The sequence below is a fragment of the Trachemys scripta genome, chromosome 4 (genome assembly GCF_013100865.1).
Source record: "Trachemys scripta elegans isolate TJP31775 chromosome 4, CAS_Tse_1.0, whole genome shotgun sequence".
NCBI classification, from domain to species: domain Eukaryota; kingdom Metazoa; phylum Chordata; order Testudines; family Emydidae; genus Trachemys; species Trachemys scripta.
In genome coordinates this window covers 64781169-64808784 of record NC_048301.1, presented here as the reverse complement: position 1 = coordinate 64808784, position 27616 = coordinate 64781169, and the positions used below count along the sequence as shown (strand labels likewise).

The 27616-nt window shown below is 42.2% G+C and overlaps 1 protein-coding gene across 3 annotated transcripts in view; it reads left to right on the top strand.

Moving 5' to 3' along the window:
• Positions 1-584: 584 nt before the first annotated feature.
• RGS6 (regulator of G protein signaling 6) overlaps positions 585-27616 on the top strand; it is a 184133-nt gene continuing 157101 nt past the window's right edge. For all 3 annotated transcript variants that reach the window (XM_034769280.1, XM_034769279.1, XM_034769278.1), the window contains exon 1: positions 585-681. In XM_034769280.1, the coding sequence (XP_034625171.1) occupies positions 603-681 (79 nt within the window). In that variant the 5' untranslated portion in view covers positions 585-602. The remainder of the gene's footprint in view (positions 682-27616) is intronic.

Below are 27616 nucleotides of genomic sequence, written 5' to 3'. Positions count from 1 at the left end.
GCACATATTAAAGATGTAAGTTCAGCTTTGATTTGTTCCACTGTTTTGGGGAGTCATGTTTGGATTGACTACATTATTTATGTGCTGGAGCCATGTGTGTGTGATGCAGCTATTCCCAAATACGTGGCAACCAATGCCAGGAGCACCTGAAACTATCTGAAATTTTGCTTAATTTTTCCACTTGCTTCATTTTTTTCCAATTCTTTTACTTTTACCTTTGAAGTGCATTAATTATTCTGGGCCAGCTGTCTTCTGTGTGAGTTTTGACTGAGTAAGTAATTCAAGATATGGCCCAATAGGAAAAAATGGAAGTCGTTGACATGTCTGGAACTTAGTCTTCCATTTCTAGGATTGTTCATGTAAGCCTTGCATTAACCAATCATATCAATACATTTTCAATCCCTTTTCCCCTTCTTCCCAGTGACAAGGGAGTTGGAATAGCTTAGCAAATCTTAGTAAATGACATGAAAAGATTCCATGGCACCTAGTTTTTGCTGGTGCCAATACTTTATCAGTATTTTGAGTATCTATAGTCACTATTCTTGCAAACCCAATGTAATCCTTTCCTTCCCCCTTGGCAGATTGAAGATATAATTACAAGAATGCAGGATGACAAAGCAGGTGGAGTTCCCATCCGAACAGTCAAGAGCTTTCTGTCTAAAATCCCCAGCGTCGTCACAGGTAAGAACCATGGTTTGAATGAAAGACTATGAATTAGTGCTAAAAGGAATATGGCCCTGTAACCTCGCAAATAAGAGGTGAGTATGGGAGGAAGAGGAAATGAAGGGAAAAGCTGACCTGGGCCTATTTTCTGGATGTGCCCTTCAGTCAAAGCATAAAAGATGATGCCAAATTGGTTCTCTTCTGTAAAAAGTAACAATTTTTAACCAAGTGATTGGATTTCCTTAGGGTGATCTCTGAAAATCTGTTAAGTGTTTGTATAGTTCTAGTCTGCATCACAACATTGCCATGCAATATCTTATATAGTGACATCACACAGGAACAGGAGGATACAGGCTCCCGTTTGAGACATTAGAAATAAAGTTGGCAAATACAGCACATGATCAGCAGATAGACAAAAAGGTTGGCTAAAGTCAGGAGGCTTGAAAGAGCACTCGGGAGAGCTGCTGGGAAGATAATGTGAGGAATCTGTTTCTTGTCCTCCCCAGATACTGAATCACAGTTCCTTTAGACTTCTTCTGCGTGCACAGGCAGTAGTGTAGCTAGCGGGGTGCAGGGGAAGCAACTGCTTCCCCTCAGCAAATTTGCCCAAAGTGGCGCCTTTCCAACTGCAGCCGGAGGAGCGAGGAGGGGCGCAGGCTGGCCGCCCGCAGCATGGCTGGCAGCCATGGGTGGGCGGCGGGCACGCGGCCGGAGGGGGGGGGCGTGCAGGCTGACGGCCAGCAGCCATGAGGGGGCAGGGGGGCGCGACCTGAGGAGCGGGGGGGTGCAGCATGGCGGCCGGCAGCTGCGGCCAGAGGAGCGAGGGGGGGGGCCGCGGGGATGGCACGGCAGGGCCGGAGGAGCCATGGGAGGGAGGGGCGGTGTGGCCGGAGGAGCCAGTCAAGGGTGGGGGGGCGCAGAGCGGCCGGAGGAGGAGCCAGCTAAGGGGGGCGTGGCCAGAGGAGGAGCCAAGCGGGGCGCCTTTTAGGTTTGCTCCCCCTCCTCTTAGAAGCTGGCTACGCCACTGTGCACAGGAGCCCCATGGGAACATTAAATCTCTATTACAGGGACCATTCTAGCACAATGAAGTTGTGTCTCAACCTGTGAAACCAGGGGTGACTCAGGAGCGTGGCATCGGAATATAGAGCCATTCCTTCCCAGATGTCCAGCTTGGAACTTGTCCATGGCTATTGAGACCAAAAGTCATTGCCGTGTGATAGATGCTCTCGGTGACAGATGTAGAATGAGACAGGGGATTCAGTTCCGTTCCCAGTGGACAGCTGTCCACCTCACAAAATCCCACAATGACACTAGTTCTAATTTTCTACTTTGTTTGCAATCCCAGCAGAGAAGATAAGGGTTTGAATAAACCATTAACTGTGAAAGGTCCTCTCAGCCCTGGAGTATCTTTTTCCAGGCCAGGCCTGAAGCGCATTGTTGGGACAGTTTGAGGAAGCTTTCACTGCTGCTTTACCTGTTATGTGGATAAAGAGACTTTACTCTTTGTGGCACATTTCACTGACAATCAACTCATTACAATGATTAGTAAAAATGAAAAAAGCCAATAGCCTCTTGTAAATAGGCAGCAAAATCTACTTTGAGGAAGGTTGGATTGACCAGAGACTTTCAGGTTAGGCTGATTCAGTCAGAGGGATGAGAAGAAGCATGATTTGACATCTCTGTAGCAGAAACAATGGCCCATGTCCACGTTCAGCACAGGAGTGAAGTACAGACCTCCAGCAATGTAGAAGTCAAGGCAAGAATATGGAAAGTAACATGTGTTGCTACTGATTTAGAGCTCAATCCTGCGAATACATCTTATCAAGCAATAGACTCTACTTCTGTGAGTAGTCCAATTGATTTCCAGGGTGTGACTCAATGTAGTAAGCAGTTTGCAGGATTAGGCAAGGAAGAGAAACAATCTACAATGAGATGTGAAAAGACACTAAATTGAGGCTTATGACTGGAGCATATGTTGACTAATATTTTTGAAAGTTCCTAGGGAAAATAACTGTTTTATCTAGTTTGAAAACTCATCCTAAAGCTCTAGTGCAGAGTACACAAACAGGATGGCTCAATCCTTATTCAGCTAAGAGAATTTGCCCATATTCTTGTTAATATTCATTGACCTGATTAAGCAATTGATCTAGTCATCAAGCCATTAGGAGGAAGAAGAAAACAGGAGACATAACAGCATCTCTAAGCTGATTATATTTATCTTTAAGCACCACCACGGGAGACAGCTCCCTGGTAGAGTGAAAAGTGCCCTTTTTACATTCTGCTATTCCAGAATAGCAGCTGCAATAGTGTCACCTTGAAATTGGGTCTCTCCACAGAGGAGAACTACAGTTCCAAACATTTTTAGTAAAGAGGGATGGAGCGAACGGAATCAGATAAAACAACAGAACCTAATCCAAAATGTGTGGAAACCTTTTCAGAGGAGGATGTGGGAAATGTGTTGTGTTGCTCAGTTGACAGTCCCTTCAGCTAACTTGAAACCTGAGCCAGTTCTTCTCAGCCAATTGTGGCTGTGACCTGGAGCTTTGGAGGTTGGACAGCCAGGGAAAAACAGAGGTTAAATAAGGAATCTGAAGTCTCCTGCATTTTTCCTCTCCTACTGCCCCCCGCCGCCTCTGCCCTTCGCAAATTGATGCTAGTTAGATTTATATCTATGATTAAAAACAAAAGAAAGATTGTTTTATCATGATACAATGCCAAATTAAGTACATTTCTTAACCCTTGATTTGCTTAATGTTCTTAGCATAAAAAGACATACTTACAAAGCCTTTGACACTAAGAATAGATTTATCTGGAAAGATTTTAATTTCTGAAATCCAATGATGTTCTATATGTTCACAAACAGTCCAATTCCACATGGAAAATGTAATAAAAATGCCAAGGCATGACTTACTGTCAGGCTAACAATAGCCATGCTGTAATACACATGGGGTTACTTCTTGACTGCAGCAACGCAGTATACGGTACTGGCATTTTTCTTCCTCCTTCTTCCCAGCTGTGTGTGTAAACTGTGGAGAGTGGAAATCAGACACAGATCAGGAGGGAAGGTGGAACAGGGAGCTGTCAGAGGAGGGTTAGAATGGAATATGAGGAATTATGGGACTGTGACTCTGGGAAGTGAGGTTTGAGTAGAATAATGCCTTTTTTTTCCACTTCACTTCAACACTCATCTTTGGCCAGTGGCGACCATGTGTGTTGTGGTACAGAAGGATGTGAATCTGCTATCTCCATAAATGCCTATTGTAATGAGTGTCTAGAACAGCACTCGCTGCAGTGGAAGAAACCACACATTCCCCTCTCAGGTAAAGTAAATGATGCCTCCAATAGTGTTCTGTTACTGGAATGCTGATACAGTTCACCACTCCATGGTATTTCATTTATCAAAAAGTAGTGTCAATACACCTCCTCAGTATATTAACCACCATTCCATTACACCTGACTTCTACACCTCTGCCAATGCATCTCACTATTAACCTGGTATTTCCATACAAGGATCCCAGAGCTTTCAAACACTGCTATTTTTCATGCAAGGGCTCTCTGTACACCATTGCCGAAGCAATGCTGCACTGATCTGCAGCACCTATGCTATTCAGATATGGACAGCCCCTTTCACCAACAGCTCTGCCAAACCTGATTCCAAATCTTCTCTTTGTTGGTCCTGAGCTTGTTCATACCTCTGATAATGTACCTCCCAGGTGACCTGTAATCCAATGCCTTTTAGCTATTCGCTCCCCTTCTGATTCACCTTAATCCGAACCTGTAACCCAGTGGTTCTCAACCTTTCCAGAGTACTGTACCCCTTGGAGGAGTCTGATTTGTCATAAAACTACTTGCTTACAAAATCAGACATAAAAATACAGAAGGGTCACAGCATGCTATTCTAAAAAAATGCTTTTGTTCTCATTTTTAACATATAATCATAAAATAAATATTATACTTCAATTTCAGTGTATGGTATATAAAGTAGTATAAACAAGTCATTGTCTGTATGAAATTTTAGTTTGTACTGACTTCACTAGTGCTTCTTATGTAGCCTGTTGTAAAACTAGGCAAATATCTAGATGACTTGATGTGCCCCCTGGAAGACCTCTACATACCCCCAGGGGTACAAGTACCCCTGGTTGAAACTCACTGCTGTAATCCACTAACATCCTTCTGTTCTAGTACAACAGTCTTCTTCACCCAGCTCCACCAGTACACCTGAACTCTGATCTACACACCTTTATTCCAGTCTTGATCCACTTAGCACTTTAATTCCTCCTTATTCCTGATCTATAACCTACTACATTCCTGCTTTTCCTGTCTGCTGCTCTCAAAGGTTGCCAATTTGCTTCTCAACTGTCATATCCCTGCTGTTTCAGGCCTGGTTTTGCAAATTCCCCTCAAACTTGATCTGTACTTCCCCCAAATATTTCAGCCATGACCCCTTTTGCCTCGGACATTGTTGCCAAAGGGTTTCACCCTAACCTGCAGCTTTCCCCTGTCATTCAGGGGAGACTGAGAACCAGGCATAGGGCAGGCAGGTGCAATACAATCTACCTCCACACAGCTCTGCCAATGCCCTTCATTCTTGATTTGTAGTATCTCTTTTATTTCAGGCCTGGGCATCTCTGAACAGAAACTGCCAATTTTGCTGAAGCTGGTCTGTAGTTTTCTTGGTGTGAACATACATTCACTTGAGACTAGTGATCTCAACTAAGCTTAAACTGCTGTATATTTCTCCTTAACAAGCCAGCATCTATCTTTTGACAAGTGTGCATGCAGTGGTTCCCAAACAAATCATAATGCCTCCTCTTTGATAGAGTGGCATTCAGCTGGAGGATATAAAGTCCATGTTACTGGGAAAGAGAGAATTTATTATTAATAGTGCTCCCGGTCAATGGAGTTTGTGTTAGAATGGTAAAGTAGAACCATTTTACCACCTGTACAGGCTGTGCAGAAGGATTCTCAATTTCTGTCAAAACAATTTTTCACAGCCGGGCCATTGTGAAGATGAACTCTTGAGACGACTGTGAGGATAAGGTTATAGCCCCTTTCCTCGGGATTGTGCCTACTTCAGATTAAACACTTCAGTTAAGGGGACAAATTAGCTCCTCCTCTGCAGTCATGAAGGTCTCCTTTGCTATGAAAGTATGCAAGTGGGGAGGTCGGCATGGGGAGGCATGATAAGCAATCCATTCCTCAGCAGTTCACAGAGAGCAGGGCATGGGGACTAGGCATGAGGTTTCTAAGAACAGGTTAGACCAGGGGTCAGCAACATTTCATAAGTGATGTGCCGAGTCTTCATTTATTCACTCTAATTTAAGGTTTCGCATGCCAGTAATACATTTTAATGTTTTTAGAAGGTCTCTTTCTATAAGTCTATAATATATAAGTAACCTATTGTTGAGGAATAGCTCAGTGGTTTGAGCATTGGCCTGCTAAACTGAAGGTTATGAGCTCAGTCCTTGAGGGGGCCATTTAAGGATCTGGGGCAAAATTGGTACTTGGTCCTGCTAGTGAATGCAGGGGACTGGACTTGATGATCTTTCAGGGTCTCTTCCAGTTCTATGAGATAGGTATATCTCCATATATATTATTATTATTATGTAAAGTAAATAAGGTTTTTAAAATCTTTAAGAAGCTGCATTTAAAATTAAATTAAAATGCAGAGCCCCCTGGACCAGTGGCCAAGACCCGGGCAGTGTGAGTGCCACTGAAAATCAGCTCGCGTGCCGTCTTTGGCACGCATGCCATAGGTTGACTACCCCTGGGTTAGACAAACACCTTTCAGAGGTGGTCTAGGTTAACTTGGTCCTGCCTCAGTGCAGGGAGCTGGACTAGAGGATTTCTCAAGATCTCTTCCAGCCCTACATTTCTATGATTCTGTGAAGGGTGGCTTTAGTTATTAGCCTGAAAGAGCCTCCACAGATGGTTCCAAAAAGGATTCTTCTTCCTGTGGCCCCGCTGCACATCTGCCTACTTAGTCTGGCTACATGATTTTAGCTGAGCCTTGTCCAGCATCCCTGAACTTTGAGATCTAGCATGAAACTTCCCCAGATTTAAAGCTGGTCCCGGTCTTTGTAATAGATGAAGCCAATATCTCAGATCCACTAACCCACCTGCTTGTCAAATTGTGAAACTGAACTTCTAGTTTGGGTCCATCTTTGTTTCTACAGTTTTGCTTCCTGAAAAAATGCCCCCATGTGGACTTAAAATTTAGCACGTTGGCTGTATTTTCAGTACTGCAAGTGGTGTAAAGTGTAGGTAGTGCTTGGATGCTGCATTTTGGCTTTGGTGATGGTCTCACCTCTAAACAAAGTAAGGATCAGTTTGCATATTCTGTTCTTTTGGTAATGATGAATGAACCCATTTGGATAAAATAATAATCTCACAAAATTCAAACCAACTTCCCAAAATAACTTTCAGGTGGATGTGTTTTTATACATTTCAACTTTAATCTTAAACGGTTTCTGGTGATTTTCCATATCTATGTTCTACAGTAAATTCAATGGTGTCCAATAGTCACTCATTGGAAACCAGCTCATGAGCCCCATATTCATATATATTTGCTTCTCACTGGAAATCAATTGCTCTGGGCAAGTTAAGTTTTTAAATTATTTCAAGCTAAGACTGAAGTGAGTTTCTTCACCACAACTTGGCGGTATTCTTTATTATGTATCTCCTCTTTACATTACATTAGGAAATGTAATCCACTCTGCCCACAATGGGTGGGTTGGTGTACCTATTTATTTAGTGTAGTCCAAAGCCTCCATGAATCACATCATATTAGACATGTCAGTTCCAATACACATACTGCATGGCTTGCAATTTTCTTCTTCAGTCTTCTCCTAAACTCTTTTGGTCTGGTGCTAGGACGCAAATGAACCCAGTTAAGGAGCAGAAGAGTTATGCCAGCTTTATATGCAATTCCTTATACAACTTTTTCCTTTTGAACTTGCTAGTTTTGATTAAAGTAGAGGGAGAATGAGTTCAGTGCTACAAGTACACTAATTCGCTGCCGATTGCTAAAGCTTCATTCAATTCATTGCAAAGCAAAGATACAGAGAGCCTGATGTTCAGAGGGTTTGGGGATATTATAGAGTAAGACAAGGTTGTAAAAATGTAAATTAAAGTGACCAGTCTTTGAAACTAAATTATTAAAATGTGGGATTTTCTGCATATCTTTGAGTGGGGGTGTGAGTGTGCATGCGTGCACATACACAGACATATGCACAGCATATAATTCTCCAGTAAATAACTAACAAGAAAATAAACTTAAGAATAATAGTTGTGTTGTACATTTTGACTAAATATCTAACAGGGTTCTGCATTATCTCTATCTTCTATCCATATATACAGTAATAAAATGGTTTTTGTGTATTATGTGCCACTGCCCACTGCTACAACCCAGTTGTGCATCAGACTTCATATAGTTAATGTAGATTCACAGCCATATTGTGAATATATTGTGCTTTTCTAATTTAAGCCTGATTTGTGCTTATTTTTTTCTGTGCAATTCATCCCCTAATACTGGCCTTCCCAGCTCTCTGGCAGAGAAACAGGCCAAACTGCATAGCTTGCTTGATGCCACAGCTACTCTGGGCTTGTGAGGGAGGTAGGAAAGCCTTCCTTCAAAGGTGGCTGTATACACTTCTCCCAAAGAACTGATTCTTAGCCATCTGTCCCCTTCAAGATTGTTCATCCCTGCTTACGAATCATATGGGGCTAACATGATCTGTAAGAATGCAGATCCAGGCCTCAAGGATTGACCCTAAATAATTTAAAGTTCACTTTTAAAATTGTTGGAATTAGACATTTTAATGAGCAATAGTTTTCACATGACAGCACTTAAAAACAGCCATGTTGACAGTGGAGAGCAGTAGTTAAGGAAATAGCCCAGTGCACAATGGTAGGGAGGAGTAAAATTTGGCCTAGAACATTGCAGCAAACTTTAATGTGTCATGTGATCTTTCATGTCCACAGAGTAGACAGAGCTATAAGGTATTATCCAAAAGATCCAGACTCTAATCTATCTGCCGTGGAAGAATGAAGGGCTGAACATATCCTTCCAGGAGCTGAATGTGTGATTACTGTAAAGTCAAGGTATGATGAATCTGAGGCTTAGACAACAGACCTGTTACCTTGAGCTTCTGGTGGGCACATAAGAATCTGTCTAGCAGACAGGATTTGCCTCATTCTTAAGATTAGTCTACAACTGAGCTGGAAGGTGTGTTTCCCAGGTCATACAGATGTACCCAGCTCTAAAAACAACAGGATAGCCAGGTAACCAGGATAGCATGGGTGGTGGCTCGAGTTAGCCACCAACAGGTACCCACACAAGCTGGGAATCGCACCTCCCACCTCAAATGGAGACATACCCTTAGTCAATTTAGACTTTCTGCCATGACTTGTCTTCTCTCTACAGACACCAGAGACATTTTCAAAATGGGGAAAAAAAGACTTAGCCATCTTATCAAGTTGGAATATCACAAAAGTATTGTTGCCTGCTGTAAAATAGAAGGCATAGAGGTTAATAGCCAGACTGCTGATGAGAGCTGCCAACAAGAATTCTGTGCTTGGCACAAGCAACCACAGTCATCTTGTGTTTTATTTGATTTTTTTTAAGGATTGCTTGCAGGACTTTTAGCCTTCAGCACAGGCATAGGAACTGGAATGAAATGGGGCTGACTTGATGATAATTTAACTATAGAAACAGGGGTTAGATGAATTGATAGTTCACTCTTGGTATCAAAACATTACTAGGTAAGAGTTTTCTTGGTGCTGACTACAGTCTTATAAAACACACTGCATTTAGCTGATGGAATATTGTGGTTAATGGATGGAGCATTAAAAAGAGTCATCGATATTTCACCACCTGTAGAAAGTCATGAAAATAAATGATTAATGACTCTTGCTTTTGTCCTGATGTCTTCAAAAGCACAACATTATTGTGAAAGTTTATTTCAGAATCTGAATGATATAGCACAAGAGCACAGATTGACTGTAAGGCCCATCATGTATCATATGTGGTCACTGAATTTGAACAACTGTTCTGAGGCTGTAATACTTCAGCTGTTCTGCCTTTGCTTTACAGTGGGCAGTGGATCTGTGGTAGTGGTGGATCCACCAACCCAGCCTCATTTCTTCTCACTCATTACTTCTTCTCTGTCCTTTTCTATCCCACCCCCAATACTTTTGTGGGCTTTCCCTCCATCATCTGTGCAACAGAGCCACATTAATTCTATGGGAGATGTCCATGCCCTCTAAGGCATGAGGGGAGATTTGACCCTAAGACAAATAACCATTTATACCATTAAGTGCTGTGGAATGAATTATACTAAATACAAAGTGACAATCGATAGCAAATTGAATCCACAAATCTTTATTGAACATAATTTGAAAGGCACGATCCTGAATCAATCAATCACAGTGTATTTCAGCTTTCATTTGGTGGCATTCCAGCACTTAAAAAAATAAATCATTCACATTTTTCAGTAAATACATTTTACTCGCTCTTATTTACCGTTCTTCAGCTGCCTTAGTCAAACAAATTTTCAAGGTATTTAGAGAGAAAGCCCGGACCTTCAGTTAAAGAGGCTTAAATTATAAATCATGATAGTTTCTTCTAATGAAATGTAAAAAACCTGTGTTAATGCAATCTATGTACTAAAGTCAGGAAATTCAAAGTTATGGTTTCCCCCAGTAACTGTAACACCAGTCTCACATGTAGCATATTTTATTCCTTTACACATAGTGGTAAGTTTAATATCAGGATGCTTCCTCTATGTGCAATGTAGCTAAGTTACAGTTAATGGGGAAAGCATAACTGAAGCTTTCTGTGCCATTCAAATCTCAGATTGTTATCTTAGGGTAGTTTTAATGTTTATTTTAAGGACAACAAAAAAATTAAAAATAAATAGGTTAAAATGGTCCTTCTACTGTCCCCAATGCAGCTGCTTTTTGAAATCACCCAGAATCCACTGCTTTGGGGAACTGTGCCAGGAACAGTGGGATATCTTCCAAGAGGTCACTGTAAGTGAAAAGATTTAGCACAGCACTAGTGTAGACACAGGGTTGCAGTATTCAAAATGTAATTATGAATGGGAAATTGTCATCAAGTGGTATGTTTCTAGTGGGGTCCCACAGGAATCGGTTTCTTGTACCTATGCTATTTATCAATAACCTAGAAGAAAATGTAAACCCATCACTGGTAAAGCTTACAGATGTACCAAAACTCGGTGGAGTGATAAATAATGAAGAGTGGAGGTCACTAATACAGAGAGAGCTGGATCTCTTGGTAAACTGAGTGCAAGAAAACAATATGCATTTTAATATGGTTAAATGTAAATGTATACAGCTAGGAACAAAGAATGTAGGTCATACTTACAGAATGGTGGGGACTCCATCATGGAAAGCAGCAACTCAGAAATATATTTGGAGAGGCCTTGTGGATACTCAGTTGAACATGAGCTCCAAGTGTGATGCTGTGGTCAAAAGAGCAAAGCAATCCTGGGATGCATAAATGGGAATCTCTACTACTCGAAAGGATATTTTAATTTTATTTGGCACTGGTGCAACCAATGCTGGAATGCTATGTACGGTTCTGGTGCCCACAATTCAAGAAGGATGTTGATAAATTGGAGAGCGTTCAGAGAAGAGCTAGGAGAATGATTAAAGGATTAGAAAACCAGCTTTATAGTGATAGACTCAAGGAGCTCAGTCTGTTTAGTTTAACAACGTGAGGGTTAGAATAGAATCATAGAATATCAGGGTTGGAAGAGATCTCAGGAGGTCATCTAATCCAACCCCCTGCTCAAAGCAGGACCAATTCCCAACTAAATCATCCCAACCAGGGCTTTGTCAAGCTGGGCCTTAAAAACCTCTAAGGATGGAGATTCCACCACCTCCCTAGATAATCCATTCAGTGCTTCACTATCCTCCTAGTGAAATAGTGTTTCCTAATATCCAACCTAGACCTCCCCCACTGCAACTTGAGACCATTACTCCTTGTTCTGTCATCTGACACCACCGAGAACAGCCTAGCTTCTTCCTCTTTGGAACCCCCCCTTCCAGGTAGTTGAAGGCTGTTATCAAATGCCCCCTCACTCTTCTCTTCTGCAGACTAAATAACCCCAGTTCCCTCAGCCTCTCCTCGTAAGTCATGTGCCCCAGCCCCCTAATCATATTTGTTGCCCTCCGCTGGACTCTCTCCAATTTGTCCACATCCCTTCTATAGTGGGGGGACCAAACTAGATGCAGTACTCCAGGTGTGGCCTCACCAGTGCTGAATAAAGGGGAATAATCACTTCCCTCAATCTGCAGGCAATGCCCCTACTAATACAACCCAATATGCCATTGGCCTTCTTGGCAACGAGGGCACACTGCTGACTTGTATCCAGCTTCTTGTCCACTGTAATCCCCAGGTCCTTTTCTGCAGAACTGGCTGCTTAGCCAGTCAGTCCCCAGCCTGTAGCGGTGCATGGGATTCTTCCTTCCTAAGTGCAAGATTCTGCACCTGTTCTTGTTGAACCTCATCAGATTTCTTTTGGCCCAATCCAATGGCTGGAAGTTGAAGCTAGACAAATTCAGACTGGAAATAAGGCATAAATTTTTAACAGTGAGAGTAATTAACCACTGGAACAATTTACCAGGGGTCATGGTGGATTCTTCATCACTGACAAGTTTTAAATCAAGATTGAATCTTTCTAAAAGTTCTGTTCTAGGAATTACTTTGTGGAAGTTCTATGGCCTGTGTTACACAAGAGGTCAGACTGGATGATCAAAATGTTCCCTTCTGACTTTGACTCTCAGATTCCAGTACACAAATCAACATAGCCAGTGTAGACACACTGAACTGTCTGTGCTTAACCAGTTCAATTAGGAACAAATCAGTTATTTATTATTTGTAATACCACAGTGCCTAGGAACCCTATAGACTTGGCCATGGTCTTTCAGTGTAGACAAGACATGAATTTCATATGTAAAAGAAAAGCAGAAAAAAAACGTTCCAGCCTTTTTATAAATATTATAAAGAAGCAAAAATGGACAGAAGCCCAATTTTATTGAAAAATGTACATAATGGTATATATATATTTTTTACCTGATAAATCCTTTATTCTAAGTGCAGTGTGAATTAAGGAGCTTGGATATTTTAGTTGTATGATTCACTACCATACGCAGGAGAAAAACTATATATTTTTTGTTCTGCAGAGAAATACAACTAAACTTTTCAGTTAATTCCTATGTGATCCCTGCTTCTGCTGCAGGAAGAGGATATCTGGCATGACATTGCTTGTGTCTACCTCAGTATTATAGTCATATACTGAACAGGAAATTTCTAGGAGCAGATCCTTCTACAGTATGAGCACGGCTTCACAATGTGTAATTCTTAAAACTGAGAAACTAAACAAATGAGCTTTAAAAAGAAGCCTAACTGAAAATCCCAAGCATGTTCACTTTTAAATCATAATTCCAAAATCACATGAACTTGAAGAGAAAAGTAATATTTTTCTTTTACAATAAAAAGTTAGATATCCAATTATTTTATCCGTATAGTCTTGTGTTGCACTTTAGTGGAATTCCCTGTCCCATGGTTTTGGTTTTACATCTATTGGGGATTGGATGATTCCACTTCTCTTTAAATAATCAGATACAAAGACTATTGATATCTGGTCAATACCAAATTATAATTCAGATGCTAATAGTCATTATGAAGGCAGGCACAATTTGGATGGAAGGAGCAATATTAGCAGGAGGGGGATTCTTGAGCAATGGAGATGGGATCAAGGGAGGATGGGTAAGGGAATGGGACTCAGCACAGGCTTTGGCTGTCACGAGGTACCACGGCAGAATTGGGAGTGAAGTTCAGTTATACTTGGCCTTTACTGGATGATGACCCACAATTTTAAGTATCACTGTTGTGGCTATGAGCAAAACATTCTGATTTGGGGTATTTGTTACATTTCTATAGTAAATTGCCTGTCTTTCCAGGAGTTGTATGAGAGGGATACGGCAGGAATTAACCTCAGCGTTGGGAACTGGGGATAGAAGCACAAACCATTTGTAATTCAAATAGCCCTGCTTTCATGGCTTAAAGTTAGCAACACTAAAATCTGAACATTGACAATTGCAGGCTCTGCAGTAACCACTAAAATAAATACTTAGAATAGGAGACACCCCAGAACCACAATCACTGCAGAATGACAAAGGCTGGGTTTTTAATGGGGCCTGCTATTCATGTGTATTTGGAGCTCTTTGGGTGCAAGGTCCTCTGGCAGTATTTTTCCCCCCTTCACTTTCCATACCTAGGCCTAGTGCCCCAGGATCTGGTTTTGCACATGTAAATTTTCCAATATATGCAATTATTTGGGTTAGGCATATTCAGTGACAGAAATGACTTGCACATATAGCTTGCTTAACTGAAATAAAAACCCCTCTTTGTGTGGTATGCACTTGGGGCCAAAACAGAACTGAGAGACATGGAAGAAATTTTGTCAGATAGTTCACAAATCTTAATAGACTCTGAACTGATTTAATATATTTGGGTATGGACATCTGCTCTATTGCTTTTACCTTTTCAGCGTCAGGTCATAGCCCTTGAGAGATTAGATAAGAGTCCCACGTGTGGTATTTTAGTCTATTGCAATTTCATCTTGTTTTTGTTTAATTTTAAATAGGGTTACCATATTTAACAAATAAAAAAAGAGGACCTTCCACGGGGCCCTGGCCCTGCCCATTTCCCACCTCCACCCCCGCCCCAACTCCGCCCTTTCCCCGCTCTAACTCCGCCCCCTCCTCCCTCACACTCCCAGCCATGCGAAAAGGTCTGCCCGAGCGCTACCGGCTTCACAGTTTGCCGGGCAGCCCCCAGACCCTGAGCCCCCGGCCGGCACTTCCCCAGCGCAGCTGGAGCCCGGGCGCTATGGGCTTGGGCAGCCCCTATGCCTCCGGACCCTGCGCCCCCGGCCGGGCACTTCCCCTCCCGGGCTCTGGCGGCTCAGGGTCCGGAGGCATGGGGGCTGCCCGAAGCCTGTAGCGCTTGGCTCTTAAACAGAGCCGAAGAGTCAGGGGAGGAGCAGAGCAGCCGTGGGAGGGGAAGTGCCCGGCCGGCATTTTCCCGGACATGTTCGGCTTTTTGGCAATTCCCCGCGGACAGGGGTTTGATTGCCGAAAAGCCGGACATGTCCGGGAAAAAACGGACGTATGGTAACCCTATTTTAAATTTACTTGCATGGCTCTTTCTAGTAGACAGATGAGGTTGTGGTCGTGGTCTGCCACAACTTCTGCCATGCTGTCTTCACATCCATACATCAGAATGTCATCAGGCGTGAGGCCGATCCCTGTGAGTCCTGTTAGTATGTCTGTCTTCTGGCATTGATATTCTTCCACTGCATGTTTAATCCCAAACAGCTTTCTCAACCACATGTATCTACATACTGGTGTCCAAAATGTGGGGAGGTAGCTGCTTTCATTATCCAGTAGCATCTGCTAATATCCATCCATGGCATCAATATTGCGAATATTTTTGCTTTTGCCAAGTCAGGTGGTAATTTTTCAATTGTAAACACTTGGTAGCGAGGTCTTTTTAGTGCTTTGTTTGCATTGTTAGGTCTATGCAAATGTACAGTTTGACTGGCTCCTCAATGGTTAAAACACTGCTTATCCAGCTTGTGGGCTCTGTCACTTTAGCAATGATGACTTTTTCCATTTGGCTTTATTGTTCTCATTATTTTTTTTTCTTATTGCAAAGCGTGCTCTGCAAAGCAGATGCTACACTGGATAAATCATTTTATCTATTTTCAGGTGTAATATTTATGGAAAACATGCCAGTCCTTGGCAATCTTGTAACAGCTGTGCTGCAGGGGTGCCACAGTGCAGTGTTTGCTTTGGATATGTTTCTTGTTGTGCTTATGTGTCTGTTGAATGAGTCCCTTTCCACAGGGTTAGTTTCAGGGCAACTGTACTAGTATTCCCCCTCTGTGGTCCAACAAGGCACCCACTTAAAGGTTTCCAACGCCCAGCCATCACCTTTCCCAGGCACAGACCTGCATCTGACTACCTTCTGACCAGGTTTTTTTAAGGCTGCATAGTCTCCCACCTTACACTGTGCTATTCCCACCACGTTAGACTATCTAAACAGGCAGTGCCTGTACTTTGCTTCCTCTCTGAGGCTATGACCAGTGTATTGCTCACAGTTATAAGTTACCACACAGCTCCTTCTAAGCAAGCACATTTTTTCTTAAGGTAAAAACATTATAGAGAAAGTATATTAAAAGAATAAAAGTTCCTATATGCTTGCTAACAGCTTACCAAAGATCACCCATCAGTCTTATGGGACGTTAGCAGTTCAAGTCCTTCCAACTCTTCTGAAAGGACTGCTCCTCCCATCCTTTGGACAGAAAGTCCCATCCATTTGCTGGATCAGGAAAGAAGGCCCTGAGCCAGGCTATTTATCCAAACATCCTGTCTTTGTCTGTTGGTCTCTGGGAAATCCAGTTTGAGTTAGTATATGTAAGAAACCTCCCCAGAAGGGGATACCTCTCTGAGGGGTTACAAGTTGGCTGACTTGCCTTAATCACCACCACCTCTTTTTACTTCCTGGAGGAGCTGTGGTAACCTTTCCCCTGGGGAGTAGAACATAATCATACATAAATCATTCATTTAGAGCAGTGGACCCCAAAGAGAATGCATAGCATTGCAATATCTCTCACCTCTTCCTCCCTAGAGAGGTTACATACATCTAATACCACAAGTTCTTTCAAGGATATGGCAGGAAATTGCCATAACTGTCACAGTTATTATCACTAGGTGCATGAATTCATTTGTTTTGAAAGCAGTCATTTCTGTGGTGTTTGTACCCCCTGAAACTTCAGCCTGTGTTCTTTACCATGGTATTTTGGTTGCTGTTTACATTGTGCTTGTGGTATTATGATCGTGCCATCATATACTTTTAATTTGGCTTTGCTTGGTTGCAATTTTGCTTTCTTCTCTTGCATAATGCAGAGGAAGCCTTTGTAGCCTCGCACATTCACTGATGCCCCACTGTCTATTAGCACTCAATTTCCTGTTTGTTTGCCTGCTGCTGCCCTCTCCTTGCATCTGGTGCTAGTTTGAGCTTTACAAATGATTGAGGCTTGCTGTTTCCCACTGCATTAATGTCACATACATACAAATCTCATCCTGAGTCACAGTTAGTTTCCTCAGTATTTTCCTTTTTTCCTTGTCTACAAGCTTTGGTATAACAATTTCTCTTGCCAAAATTATCACTCCCCATATATGGGGCATTTTCCATTGTCATGTTTTTCTCCTCTTACTAACAGGTCTTTCTTTGCATTTTGTTTCTCCTCTGTTTTGTATTTGGCCATTTGTTTTTGCATGTACTTTGGTGTATTTTTCCTTGTATTTTCATGCTTTCCCTGTGCTCCTTGGTGAATGATCTGTGTCCATTTCACTAATGCTCTGCATTTGGTTGTGAACTTATTTACCTAGCATTGCACATGTCTATAGCCCTTTGTACAGTTAGTGGGGGCTCCCTGAGCTTTCTCATTTGTCCTCCTGCATGCTTCATCCATGTTACTAATCTATCATGAATTAGTTCATCTTTTGAGATTTGATAATTGCACGAGTCAGCCATTTTGCATAGTTTGGCAATCTACTGATCTATTGCTTCTCCAGATTTTTATAACACTTGTTGAAGAGAGAGAGATCTTTTATATATGACATCTTTTGTGGGTTGCAAATGCTTTTGGAATGCTTCTAAGACTATACCTGGGCCCTCCCAATCTGCTACTGACATATCTAGATGCTGTTGGAGCACATAAGAGCCTTTCTCCATTTCATCTAATGGTATGGCTGGTGTTACTTAGTTTTCCTTTTAATCCACCCCCATTGCAATTTTGTAGTTTACCCATTGTGATCTGAAGAATGTAAGTTGCTAAACACATCCCCTTTCATGTCTATCTGATATGCTGTCAGGATTGTTTTCTCTTTGGTTTTTTGGTCAATTTTTAAAAATTTTTGCTTTTTTGGTGGGGAGTGGGGAATGTGGAAGAACGACAGTATTCTTAGTTTCTGATTTCACTCACCTGCAGAACCAGCTCACTTCAGTGTGCAAGCATGAAGAAAAAACTAAGGGTACATCTACACTACAGCGGGGAGTCGATTTAAGATACGCAAATTCAGCTACGTGAATAGCGTAGCTGAATTCGACATATTACAGCCGACTTACCCCGTTGTGAGGACGGCGGCAAAATCGACTTCTGCCGCTTTTTGTCGGCGGCGCTTACTACCACCTCCGCTGGTGGAGTTAGAGCGCCGATTCGGGGATCGATTGTCGCGTCCCGACGGGACGCGATAAATCGATCCCCGAGAGGTCGATTTCTACCCGCCGATTCAGGCGGGTAGTATAGACCAGGCCCAAGACAATGAAACGTTCCGGCTTTATTCCTTCCTCGCTCATCAAGCACTTCCTGAAAGTAAAATTCTCCAGGTTCTTAGACATATTCTAACCCCCCTCCCATTGGGAAGCTAGTTACCATAACAGAAGTAAAGCTGGGGAAGAGCTAGGATATCTAATGCTGTCAGTGCAATAAAGTGCTAGCACTATTATCCATGGTGATTTCTTTGCTGTATCTGATCAGCCTGCTCTTTTGAGCCCTATGTGAGCTAGTTTTGGGTGTAACTTCTAAATAGGTATCTGGGTCCTGTTTGACACGCTTCCAAATCTGGATTCCATCTATGATGTTTTTGAATCCCTACGTAGTTCAAAATCTGCCAACTGTTTTCCTTAAATAATTTCATTCTGAACTGTGCATTAAAGTGTATTGCATCTTGTATAATTACACCTGCAGCAGACCTGGGGCACTTGTGGGGGTTCAGGAGATGTAAATCTCACAAGATTTTGCAGTAGCCATTGTATTTTTTAACCGAATCATTGAAGTTTGGATTCACACCTCTGTCATGGCAGGCTCCTCTAGTTCAGCTCTTGTGCATGCTCTCTGGATTATTTGTGTCACTCTAACCACAACCCCGGCAGCAATTGCTCTTTATGACACAGATCCCTCTAGTCCTTGTCTTTCAACTAGACTAGACCGCCTGCCCCCTCGTCATCTCTCCTTTCAAGTGTGAAGGCTCTGTTCTCTGATGAACTGTGCAAATTTCTTCCAAATAGTCTCAGACTCTTGACGTTCATTCCTGCAACACAAGTGTATTAAGAAAAAGGAGAAGAATGCAAATCAAAAGAAAATAAATGATACATAAGCAGATCAACGTTTAACTCAGTACAAATCAATCTAGAGAGGTACAGGTAGATAAAGAAAAGAAATATGAAAACAAAGTTAGTGTGCTGGGCCCTGCTCATGATCTGTCAGTCTGATGGTGGCTATTGTTAATAAGATGGGATTCAGCCTGCCAGTCCTCTGCTAGTCCCCATCCAGTTTAAAGAGTGTATTTAGAGCACACCATCCCCTTCCAGGCCATACAAGTGTAGTTGCTATGGCCTTCCATCCTTGGATCCTTGATCTAGGCTTTCTTTGGTTGTTAACCCTTTCTATGGGGAGAGAATATTGAGTATTTATATCAATAGCTCATAATATGCATTTCATTAGCATCTTTACCAAAATAGTAGTTTAGATGAAAAAACTTCTAGCTAGCTGCCCCTGGCCTCTGTGCCTTTCCTGCACTAATTTCAGTCTTTGCATCCTTACCTTCCAGGATCTGCACAACTCCATGTCTGCCCACATCTCAGTACTCATTTAATTCTGTTTCCCTTATGGCACTCTTTATAATCCTCTCTGCTTTGTCTCCTCCTGACACCCTCAGCTTCATACTTTCTTCCATGCTGCCTTCTTATACTTGGTATAGCTTCCCACAACCTGTGTGTGTTGCACCTTGCTGCTTCTCCTCAAAACCCTATGTGGATGTCACCACAAAGGTCTTCATAACTTCCCATGTATTCACTGTTTTTCTAGTTATTGTATTTGTCTGGGTGAGATTTTGAGTTTTTCAGCATCTCTTTTGATATGTGTTGTTAAAGCACCATGCCCATTCATAGTGCTATAAATATATAATAGTAATAATAAAAGGTACATGCGTGAGAGGGAGCCTGCGAACATACCTTTTTAAAAGTAAATTGGCTATCATTTACTTTTTATTTATAAATTTAAATTAGCGTCAAAAGAGATGCCTTTATACAAGTGCACTGTCAACAATACTTTTCATGTATGTAGCACCTTTCCTCCATAAGTGAGTTGATAAGTTTTATCCCCACTTCACTAATGGGGAAGGTAAGGCACACGGTTAAGTACCTGGCCTAGAGTTACATACACAGTTAATTGTAACCTTCTTTCTATATACTTCTATGGCCTCCTTCACCATAGAATCCAAGTGGTTCACAGCAGCGCTGTGAGGTAAGGAAGTTTTATCTCCATTTACAGATGGGTAACAGAGGTAGAGAAAAATAGAAGTGACTTGCCCACTGTTACATATTTATATAAACTACTTTTTACACCTGTTATCTCTGCAAAGCCAGGGCAGCTAAGAGAAAGTAAGTTGGATTCTGGTCCTAATTTTGTATTGCCTTTACCCACTTCAGCAAAATGCATCAATCGGTGGTGGAACTTAATACCGTCAGCAGTGAAAGGGGAACAATCCCAGTAGCAAGGGAGGGAGATGCTCGCCAAAGGCCAATAGGTATCTCCTCGTGAGAGTCTCTGGCACCCATTGGCCAGCTGGAGGAGAGAGGGGCTGATTAGCCAGCATTCCTCTGCTCCCAGGATATAGCCCAGCGCAGGGGCTGTGTGGAGCCTCTTTTAGCTCTGTTCTAGCAGCCCACCATACCCACCCAAACAAGGAGTGGGAACTCAGCCTGACAGATGCTGCAGCTCTAGCCAATCTAGCCAAGGGGTCAGGAAGGATTTTTTTCTCCCATAGGCCAATTGGCAGAAGACCAGGGTGGTTTTTGCCTTCCTCGCAGCACCTGCAAGCCACAGTGGGTTGAGTAGGAATGCACCTAGTACCTGACTGAGGTGCAGGGGTGGAGCTGTTTATTTGTCACAACTTGCAGCCGGTTTCCAGTGCGGCTAAGAGAATAAAATGAACAGTTCTCAGAGGGAAAAGACCTGGGATTTTGGTGCTGGGCCTTGGATTCATACTGGACCCTCTGTCCACCTCATGGTGGGGAGGGTGCAAGGACTTAGAGAGCTGAGTCCTATGGAGTAGACTGAGGAGTGCCGACCCCATGTTATGGGTTATATGGTAAGGAGCCTTGGTACCCCTGCCCTGGAACCAATTAAATACCTGGTATAGGAGAGTATGTGTGATGGGCAAGTAGCGCCCCTAGCCTGTGTTAACAATTAATAAAAGTTGCAGCCTGCCGCTTAATTCCATGCATGTGTCTTTTCTCATTTTGCCACTGAGTCCACATCAGAAACTTACCTATGTGTTTAAAGTTAAGCATGTGCTTAAGTGACTTGCTGAAATGGGACATTGCTGGCACATAAGAACATAACATAAGAACGGCCGTACCGGGTCAGACCAAAGGTCCATCTAGCCCAGTATCCTGTCTACCGACAGTGGCCAATGCCAGGTGCCCCAGAGGGAGTGGACCAACAGGCAATGATCAAGTGATCTCTCTCCTGCCATCCATCTCCATCCTCTGACAAACAGAGGCTAGGGACACCATTCCTTACCTATCCTGGCTAATAGCCATTAATGGACTTAACCTCCATGAATTTATCCAGTTCTCTTTTAAATGCTGTTATAGTCCTAGCCTTCACAACCTCCTCAGGTAAGGAGTTCCACAAGTTGACTGTGCGCTGCATGAAGAAGAACTTCCTTGTATTTGTTATAAACCTGCTGCCTATTAATTTCATTTGGTGACCCCTAGTTCTTGTATTATGGGAATAAGTAAATAACTTTTCCTTATCCACTTTCTCCACATCACTCATGATTTTATATACCTCTATCATATCCCCCTTTAGTCTCCTCTTTTCCAAGCTGAAGAGTCCTAGCTTCTTTAATCTCTCCTCATATGGGACCCGTTCCAAACCCCTAATCATTTTAGTTGCCCTTTTCTGAACCTTTTCTTGTGCCAGTATATCTTTTTTTAGATGAGGAGACCACATCTGTACGCAGTATTCGAGATGTGGGCGTACCATCGATTTATATAAGGGCAATAATATATTCTCAGTCTTATTCTCTATCCCCTTTTTAATGATCCCTAACATCCTGTTTGCTTTTTTTGGACCGCCTCTGCACACTGCGTGCACATCTTCAGAGAACTATCCACGATGACTCCAAGATCTTTTTCCTGACTCGTTGTAGCTAAATTAGCCCCCATCATATTGTATATATAATTGGGGTTATTTTTTCCAATGTGCATTACTTTACATTTATCCACATTAAATTTCATTTGCCATTTTGTTGCCCAATCACTTAGTTTTGTGAGATCTTTTTGAAGTTCATCACAGTCTGCTTTGGTCTTAACTATCTTGAGCAGTTTAGTATCATCTGCAAACTTTGCCACCTCACTGTTTACCCCTTTCTCCAGATCATTTATAAATAAGTTGAATAGGATTGGTCCGAGGACTGACCCTTGGGGAACACCACTAGTTACCCCTCTCCATTCTGAGAAATTACCATTAATTCCTAGCCTTTGTTCCTGGTCTTTTAACCAGTTCTCAATCCATGAAAGGACCTTCCCTTTTATCCCATGACAACTTACTTTACCCCTTTGGTGAGGGACCTTGTCAAAGGCTTTCTGGAAATCTAAGTACACTATGTCCACTGGATCCCCCTTGTCCACATGTTTGTTGACCCCTTCAAAGAACTCTAATAGATTAGTAAGACACGATTTCCCTTTACAGAAACCATGTTGACTATTGCTCAACAGTTTATGTTTTTCTATGTGTCTGACAATTTTATTCTTTACTATTGTTTTGACTAATTTGCTTGGTACAGACGTTAGACTTACCGGTCTGTAATTGCCGGGATCACCTCTAGAGCCCTTTTTAAATATTGGCGTTACATTAGCTAACTTCCAGTCATTGGGTACAGAAGCCGATTTAAAGGACAGGTTACAAACCTTAGTTAATAGTTCCGTGACTTCACATTTGAGTTCTTTCAGAACTCTTGGGTGAATGCCATCTGGTCCCGGTGACTTGTTACTGTTAAGTTTATCAATTAATTCCAAAACCTCCTCTAGTGACACTTCAATCTGTGACAGTTCCTCAGATTTGTCACCTACAAAAGCTGGCTCAGGTTTGGGAATAGCATATATCACATTGGTAGATGTGCAGGTGAACGAGCCCCTCATGGCATGGCTGATGTGATTAGGTCCTATGATGATGTCACTTGAATAGATATGTGGACAGAGTTGGCATTGGGCTTTGTTGCAAGGATAGGCTCCTGGGTCAGTGTTTTTGTTCTGTGGTGTGTGGTTGCTGGTGAGTATTCGCTTCAGCTTGGGGGTTGTCTGTAAGCAAGGACAGGTCTGTCTCCCAAGATCTGTGAGAGTGAGGGATCATCTTTCAGGATAGGTTGTAGATCTTTGATGATGCGCTGGAGAGGTTTTAGTTGGGGGCTGAAGGTGACAGCTAGTGGTGTTCTATTATTTTCTTTGTTGGGCCTGTCTTGTAGGAGGTGACTTCTGGGTACTCGTCTGGCTCTGTCAATCTGTTTTTTCACTTCAGCAGGTGGGTATTATAGTTTTAAGAATGCTTGATAGAGCTCTTGTAGGTGCTTGTCTCTGTCTGAGGGATTGGAGTAAATGCGGTTGTATCTTAGAGCTTGGCTGTAGACAATGGATTGTGTGGTGTGTCCTGGATGGAAGCTGGAGGCATGTAGGTAAGTATAGCGGTCAGTAGGTTTCCGGTATAGGGTGGTATTTATGTGACCATCGCTTATTAGCACAGTAGTGTCCAGGAAATGGACCGCTTGTGTGGATTGATCTAGGCTGAGGTTGATGGTGGGATGGAAATTATTGAAATCATGGTGAAATTCCTCAAGGGCTTCTTTTCCATGGGTCCAGATGATGAAGATGTCATCTATGTAGCGCAAGTAGAGTAGGGGCGTTAGAACAACGCTTCCTTAGTTCTCGTCCCCTAAGTCAGCCATAAAAATGTTGGCATACTGTGGGGCCATGTGGGTACCCATAGCAGTGCCGCTGACTTGAAGGTATATATTGTCCCCAAATGTGAAATAGTTGTGGGTGAGGACAAAGTCACAAAATTCAGCCACCAGGTTAGCTGTGACATTATCGGGGATACTGTTGATAGCTTATAGGCCATCTTTGTGTGGAATATTGGTGTAGAGGGCTTCTACATTCATAGTGGCCAGGATGGTGTTTTCTGGAAGATCACCGATGGATTGTAGTTTCCTCAGGAAGTCAGTGGTGTCTCGAAGATAGCTGGGAGTGCTGGTAGCGTAGGGCCTGAGGAGAGAGTCCACATAGCCAGACAATCCTGATGTTAGGGTGCCAATGCCTGAGATGATGGGGCATCCAGGATTTCCAGGTTTATGGATCTTGGGTAGCAAATAGAATACCCCTGGTCAGGGTTCTAGGCATGTGTCTGTACAGATTTGCTCCTGTGCTTTGTCAGGGAGCTTTTTTAAGCAGATGGTGTAGTTTCTTTAGGTAATCCTCAGTGGGATCAGAGGATAATGGCCTGTAGAATGTGGTGTTAGAGAGCTGTCTAGCAGCCTCTTGGTCATATTCCAATTTATTTATGATGACAACAGCATCATTTTTCTCTTACTTAATTGGCCTCTCAGAGTTGGTAAGACAACTCACACCTTTTCATGCTCTCTGTATGTGTATATATATCTCCTCAATATATGTTCCATTCTATGCATCCGAAGAAGTGGGCTGTAGCCCACGAAAGCTTATGCTCAAATAAATTTGTTAGTCTCCAAGGTGCCACAAGTACTCCTATTCTTTTTACCAAAGAAGGTCTCTTCTGGCTGTTTTCTAGGGTCCATATTCTACTCTTCTTCCTTGCTTTCCTAATAAGCAATTTAATAGAATACTTCGGCTGGGCTACTTGACCCTGCCAAGTTTCAAGTTCCTACTACAAACTGCGGAGGCATTGAAGATATTTTTTAAAATAGTTGGAAATGTTTTTATAATGGAAAGTGTCGGAGACTCAAAATGAACGAGTTGCTACCACTCCCCCCACTACACACATACATTCCTCTGTGACAATATACCCACTTCAAAGATAGTTAACAGTCTGGGGACATCTATTTCCCCCTTATATACAAGGACACTATTGCTTTTGGATGTTATTTGAAGCAGCTGTAGGTGAAGCTACATAACACTAAGACTAAATCTATCTGAACATAAGGTATAACTATATCCATTCATCTACTTACCTAGTTTAGAGATAGAATACTAACTATATATTTCTTGCCATTTCCTCCTTTTTACTTTAGGCCTTAGCGGGTCTCATAATGGTAGCTAGTGTTTCCAGAAGGCCAGTGCCTGTCAGCATGACAAATAGCAAGCCAGCCATGAAAAGATAAAATACAAAGGAATGTTCAAGTGGCGTGGGCCCCAGGTGGGATGCATTTAATGAACTGAATCACCACAGCTATACTTAGCACCTTTTCTATCCTACCTAGCCTGGTCCTCCTCTTGTAGAAGAGGCAGTCCTATTTTGGGAGGGCCATTCGGAGGGAGCTAAATGAAGCCACAATGGGATTCACCTACCTTCCTCTCCCTGCACTGGAATGGAAAAAAGGAACAAGTACAATGAAGTAACCGCCACTAGCAGTACCTAAAAACCCTAATGACTCACTGCATATAACAGAGAATGTACTGCTGATTCTGGGCTGTGGGACTTGGAGCCTGAGGGGTTTGTTTACTAATCAGTGGATTGGGTGTGTTCCTAACCTGTCAGAGTACATTTTCAAAATCTCACCATACATGTTTATGTCACTGCATATATTTCTAGGCCTGGGTCCCTAGTGAGAGGAAAACTACTTTTATTTGTAAGAAATACAAATACAATTGGAGAGAATAGAAAACGAATTCCCTGAAGAACAAAGAACCCAGAGGCTCAAAATAGTTCTTAAGCTTTAAAGGAAATGCAGAAATGAAGACAGAGCAGGAGACAGGCTTTTAAAAGGTTCAGTTTTTCTTTTTCTGAGTTACTCAAAAACCTGAATAATGATCTGGGGCAAGTTTCAGAGTGGCAGCCGTGTTAGTCTGTATCAGCAAAAAGAACGAGGAGTCCTTGTGGCAAGTTAGAGACTAACAAATTTATTTGGGCATAAGCTTTCGTGGGCTAGAACCCACTTAACCCACTTCATCAGATGCATGAAGTGAAAAATACAGGCGCAGATATAAATACATGAAAGGATGGGGGTTGCTTTACCAAGTGTGAGTCAGTCTAATGAGCTAAATCAATTAACAACAGAATACCAAGGGAGGAAAAATAACTTTTGAAGTGGTAAGAGACAGGCCCATTACAGACAGCTGACAAGAAGGTGTGAGTAGGGAGAAATTAGTAATGGGGAAATTAAGCTTAGGGTTTGTAATGACCCAACCACTACCAGTCTTTATTCAGGCCTAATCTGATGGTATCCAGTTCGCAAATTAATTCCAGTTCTGCAGCTTCACCTTGGAGTCTGTTTTTGAAGTTTTTTTGTTGAAGAATTGCCACTTTTAGGTCTGGGGCAAGCTGCTAAGCATTAATGACAGTGGCTCAATGCCCACCCTCTCCAGAGATTGGGAGCACGAGACCTCAAACTACCCAGCTGTAGCATTAAGAATGGAGGACTAAAATTTGCCACTTTGGGAGCGAATGAGGCAGTGGTACAATGTACACCGACTTCCTTCATTACATACCATTCAACAACCAATTCCAGATCAATTTGCCATACAGTTCTGCCTCATTCTTTGCCCAGCATATGCACTAAATGAGGCAGGTTCTTGAAGAAAAATACTAAATGATCAGGTAACAAAAGACTAGATTATAATGCATTGGGGGCACAGGTAATGTTCCACAGCCACTCTTAACTTTATTCTTTCCTCCTTTCTGAGTGCTTAACTTTAAAACCTTAGCATATTAAAAGTGTGTTTTAATGGAAGTTTCAAAAACGTAGTTTTTTTTCAAATGAAAAATGAAGAAACTAAATAAATTAGCATAAAATAAATTCCTCCCTGTTCATCTGGAGGAATGTTCATGTGTGCTAGACAGAAGTGGAATGCTCTGGACAGGCCCTATATAAGCAATGAACCAGGAGCCTTTGCCTCTTTCCACATACAACTTTCTATATCATACAAAAGACAACACAAATCCTTTGGAGTCACACACTCTTCTATATGCCCCATGACAGTACTTATTCACTAATTGTAGAGAAAGATGCAGCACAGCCTACAGATTTTCCTAAGTTATTCATATGAGCAGAACCTACTGACCATTGGCAACCACTGAGAGACTGCATTACAAAATTCAGTGTGCATGGGCAAAATACATGTTCAAACTCTCATAACTTTGACCAATCACAACCGCCTCCAGAGCACCAAAAGGAAGAGGTGAGATTATCTCCCCACCAATTTCCCATTTCTCCCATCTATCACTGATGTACTAAAGCTGTTTACAAAAGTCAGTTCTGTCTCTCTGTTTTTTTTTCTTCAACAGCAGCAGAAGTGTAGTTTTCCCTCTTTCATTTCATTCTTGAGAACAACTGAGCACTTTTGGCACAAAGTTTTCAAACAATTTTCTCCCAAACTAAGACCAAACCTATCAAATTTCTTTCACAGCAGTAAGATTGAAAAAGTCATAAATATCCCAAATAACCCTTTACAATATAAACTTTTGCTCCAACTTTTGTGATGGAAAAGTGATATCTCTTTGACTCTTCTTTACATTGTGTCACAATATAGGAAAACAACTTTTTTTGCACACTTAACTACGCAGATCATTCCATACTCTGCTAATAAATTACATCA